A 5,000-nucleotide genomic window follows, 5' to 3' on the forward strand; every position below is an offset into this window, starting at 1 on the left:
GACAAAAGAAGTCACTCATCTTTAAAAACAAACAAATTTGGCCAGAAAACTAGTCTTTCAAATATCGATCGATTAAAATGACCCTCATCTTATCAAAAATTCCCAAAGAAGTCTTCGAGAGAAGTCCCAGGGTTGAGAGTTTTTTGAAAAGATGAGATGTGATTTTAATCAATCGATATTTGAAGGATGAATTTTCTGGCCAAACTAATATTTTTAAAAATGCTTTTTTTTTTTTTTTTATTTAGAGTAGGCCATAACAAGGAGAGACAACTCTTCTTACACTTCCATCAATCATTCATAATAACTGCGATTTAAATACGCTTTTACCTTTAAGGAGATAATCATCATCATCATCATTATTATTATCATTATCATTATTATCGTCATCATCCGGATTGACATTCATGTAAAGTGTCTGTCACGAATATTAAATCTCGACCCTCATCTTGTCAAAAACTCTCAAAGAAGCCTTCAAGAGACGTCCCGGGTTTGAGAGTTTTTGAAAAGATGAGAGTCAGTTTAATTAATCGATATTTGAAGGACGAGTTTTCTGGCCAATTAAAAAAAATAATAATATGTTGTTATGTTTTTTTTTTTTTTTTTTCTGAGGACGCAAGAACAAGGAAAGACAACTCTTCTTACAATTCTATCAATCATTTATAATAACTGCGATTAAAATACGCTTTCACCTTAAAGGAGATAATAATAATAATGATAATAATAATAATAATAATAATAATAATAATAATAATAATAATAATAATAATAATAATAATAATAATAATAATAATAATAATAATAATATTAATAATAATAATAATAATAATAATAATCATCATTATCATCATCATCATCATCATCATCATCATCATCATCCGGAGTGACATCCATGTAAAGTGTCTGTCACGAAATTTAAAAATCTCCAAATGATTCCTCGAGGGTCATTAACACACGCAAAGCTAATCGTGTCACGGCATAAACCTCTATCTTTTAATTAATAATACTTATCAATATCAATATAGATAGTATGCGCTTGGCTAAGAAGCTCACATCATTGCCATCCGGAAATATATAACGAACGAACACACACCACAATGTGTGTAACATTGAACGTATATAGTCTGGTTAATGCAGTTTAGTGAGAATTACTCATACTGGCAAAAAAAAAACCCCAAAAAAACCCAAAAAAACAATGACAAAGACATGAGTGACGTCAACTTTATTCTATCTCTAATATTTATCTTTAAAGAGCTCCAAGAAATAAGCTTATCTGGAGAGTTCTAAACAATCAGAATATTCAACAAGCATGTAAAGTGTCTGTCACGAATATTGAATCTCGACCCTCATCTTGTCAAAAACTCTCAAAGAAGCCTTCAAGAGACGTCCCAGGTTTGAGAGTTTTTGAAGGACGAGTTCTCTGGCCAATTTTTAAAAATAATAATATCTTGTTATTTTTTTTTTTCAGAGGACGCCAGAACACCGTTGAACCAGTTTAAATGTCGTCGCACTCAAGAAGAAAACTTGGATTTTAAAATTTTGCCAGAAAACCAAATCCTTCCATTTTCGATCAATTTAACTCACTCAACCCTGACACCGACTATATCCGTAGTATGCCCGGGGCTACTTTTACCCCATGCCTATTTATTACACTTTTCTGAGACAAATTATAGGCGTAGTAGTATCAACCCTAGTGTTCTTAATGTTTACATGTTAATGGTAGACGTCTAGTTAAATAACAATATCTCTGGACATGCTCATTTTTAATTCATTTTTTTTCCAATTTTGAAAAGTAGCAAATATCTCTAGGATTGAGTGAGTTAAATGACCCTCATCTTGACCAAAAACTCTCAAGCCTGGGACTTCGCGAGGTTTTCCTTAAAGTCCCCGATTTGACAGGTTTTTTTTTAAGTTTCGTTTTTTTTTTTCCGCCAAGATAAAGGGTCATTTCATTAAATTAAAATCGATCAATATGATTTGAAGGAGGAGTTTTCTGGGCAAATTTTATAATACCTGTTTTGTTCTAGAGTACAATGCAGTTTACAAGTGCCGTCTCGAAAACTTAGACAAACAAACAAGCAGCGAAAGCTTTTAATTGGAGGACTAGCGAGTGCAGATTTTGGAATTTAATTTGACATTTTAAAAGTTCATAAATACTCTCTCTATCTCCCTGCAAGCCGATCAGAACTAGATTCCGTATGGAAATGTCATCATGACATTTTGGTGACCTTTGCAGGGTTTCTAATTGTCCTTTCCATTGATTTCTTTGAGAATTTTAAAGAGATAATAGAGATAGATAGACAGATAGATAGATAGAGAGAGAGAGAGACAGAGAGAGAGAGAGGAAGAAAGAGAAAAAGAGAGGGTAACAGAAAGAGAGAGAGAGAGAGAGAGAGAGAGAGATAGATAGATAGATAGATAGAGTGTGTGTGTGTGAGAGAGAGAGAGAAAGAGATAGAGAGAGAGAGAGAGAGAGAGAGAGAGAGAGAGAGAAAGAGCGAGAGAGGTAGGGGGGGGGGGGAGGTTAGCTACCTGTAGTACATGCCAAGCAGCCAAATCGATAAGCACTGTAGTTTGCGAGTATTTATCACACTATTTTGACACAACCAACTGTGTCACGACACATAACGACGCCATGCACTTTATTCAATAGGATTCAATAGTCTGATGTCATTTCCGCCCAGCAACGAGCAGCTTAGTTCTAAACAATGAAAATCAGTACTTTTTATTCTTCATGCTGGCTAGAAATTTTTCACATGTCATGCGATAGAATGTATAAAAGTCAAAACATGACCAGCTTTATAATGTTTTTCTCCTCTGAAAAATATTTAATGCTCGTCGGGGAAGTATTTCATTAGGGCGTCCGTCATTGTTCCGATAGTTTAGAACCAGTTACTAAGTTTCTATGTGTCATTACGAGGGAAGTGGCGTCACAACTGTTGAACACTATTGCCTCTGTGTTAAATTGTGAGTGATGCTTGCTCAGGATCTGTGGGGTTGATTGCCTCGGTTGTCGGACAAACAGTACATAAACGTCGGATATGGGCGTCCGCCTTAGGGCGAACCCACACCGGAGACTGGCTCCGACGACCCGGCACTGCCGTCCTTACGGATAAAGACGTCGGACACGGACAAAACTCTAAGAATAAAGAGAAGAGCCGCTAGACCTTCCCATACCAAGCACCCGACGTCCTCTCCGTTTTATTTTTTTTCGAGATGTATAGGTCTAGCGGCTCTTCTCTCTATTCTTAGTATTTTGTTCGTGCCCTACGCCTATAGATAGTTCAAAGATGACGTCACTCAGGTCTTTGTTATTGTTTTTTGCCATCCGCGTTTATGAGTAATGCTCACTGAACTGTATTAACCTGACTATAAACGTTCATGGATACACAGTGTTGTGTGTTGGCCCGTTATACTTCCGGATGGCAATGTTATGAGCTTCTTCGCCAAGCGCATACTATCTATATCCGGAAGACGGCAGAGGACGGCAGTGCCGGGTCGTCGGAGTCAGTCTCCGGTGTGGTTAGCCCTTAAGTTCGTGAATAATTGAGTGCGTCAGAGCGTCGCTATACATTTCTGTAATTGACTCACAATAAACACATGAGACATATCAGAAAACAAAACTACGTGTAACCTAAACCGTTTATATTAGTATTCAAATATCTATTTAGTGCGAACTGATCATCCAAAGGTGTTATAAAAACAATAATATAGAAACTCCGTGTGTTGTTTCACTTTGTTGGTAGGAAATTGATAGAAATTTTAATTCAGAGATAAAACGTTTGCGTTCGATTCCCGTGAGGTTCGGCAGCTAAAACGAATGAGCTGCATTCAGTTTGCTATGATAAAACAAGAGACCGACTGAGAATAAAGGTCAAATGGAGGGCAAGACGGACCTGAGCGGAAATTGATTGGCCTCAGTTTGCAGCCTTATGAGTTATCGTTGGTAATTCTCAAGAAAACAAGTGGTCTCATGAAACCATTGAATACAACTCACGATTTGTTTTCTTCAGTGGTCATTGCTTTGTCTTTTGACCTAATCTTTTGTGTGTTAGTGATCGCCATCGTTAACGTATAGATAGAATGCGCTTGGCCAAGGAGTTCACAACATTGCCATCCGGAAGTATAACGGACCAACACACAAACTGTAACAATGAACTTTTATAGTCGGGTATATTCAGTTTAGTGAGAATAACTCACAAACGCGGATGGCAAAAACAATAACAAAGGCCTGAGTGACGTCATCTTCGAACTATCTATAGCCTAACACTAGAACCGTGGCCTTCCTAAAGTTATGGCCTGATAATGACCAAAAAATGACGTAAAACTGCCAGTCTTTTGCCACAAAAGAAAACAAATCGTTCAACCAATGAAATAACTTGTTTCCATGAGCTCTACTAACGACAACTCACTAAGCGGTGCAAAAAATAAACAAATATTGACGTCAAACTGCCAGTCCTTTTGGATTTCAGTATCAGTGTCATAACGATGGCTACGCAAGAACCCTCGAAGACTTATAGTTGATGTCATTTTCTAGGTTTGTGTACCGTCTGTTGAGTTGTCGTTAGTAGGGCCCAAGGAAACAATTGAATTCATTTGTTTTCTTTTGTGAGACTTGTCTTTTGACGTAATATTTTGGTCAGTGTCAGGCGATAGATAGTATGCGCTTGGCAAAGAGGCTCATAACATTGCCATCCGGAAGTATAACGGACCAACACACAAAACATTGTGTAATCATGAACTTTTACAGTCGGGGTAATACAGTTTAGTGATAATCGCTCACAAACGCGGATGGCAAAATACAATAACAAAGACCTGAGTGACGTCATCTTCGAACTATCTATAAGTTTACCGGAAACTAAAATGATAGAGACACGAAATTTAGAGGCTTTTTCTAGGTTTGTGTAACGTCTGTTGGGTTGTCGTTAGTAGAGCTCAAGGAAACAATGAATTCATTAGTTTTCTTTTGTGGCTAAAGACTTGTCTTTTGACGTAATATTTTG

The 5,000-nt window shown here is 37.0% G+C and overlaps 1 protein-coding gene across 1 annotated transcript in view; it reads left to right on the forward strand.

Annotated features, from left to right (window-relative positions):
• LOC144962944 (regulator of G-protein signaling 17-like) overlaps window positions 1–5,000 on the forward strand; it is a 223,937-nt gene that overhangs the window by 868 nt on the left and 218,069 nt on the right. Inside the window, 1 exon segment of the mRNA XM_078896374.1 lies at window positions 1,250–1,389. Coding sequence (XP_078752500.1) covers window positions 1,250–1,389 — 140 coding nt within the window.

Source organism: Berghia stephanieae, chromosome 1 (genome assembly GCF_034508935.2).
Source record: "Berghia stephanieae isolate SIO BIC M18660-M18661 chromosome 1, UCSD_Bste_1.3, whole genome shotgun sequence".
Taxonomy (NCBI): domain Eukaryota; kingdom Metazoa; phylum Mollusca; class Gastropoda; order Nudibranchia; family Aeolidiidae; genus Berghia; species Berghia stephanieae.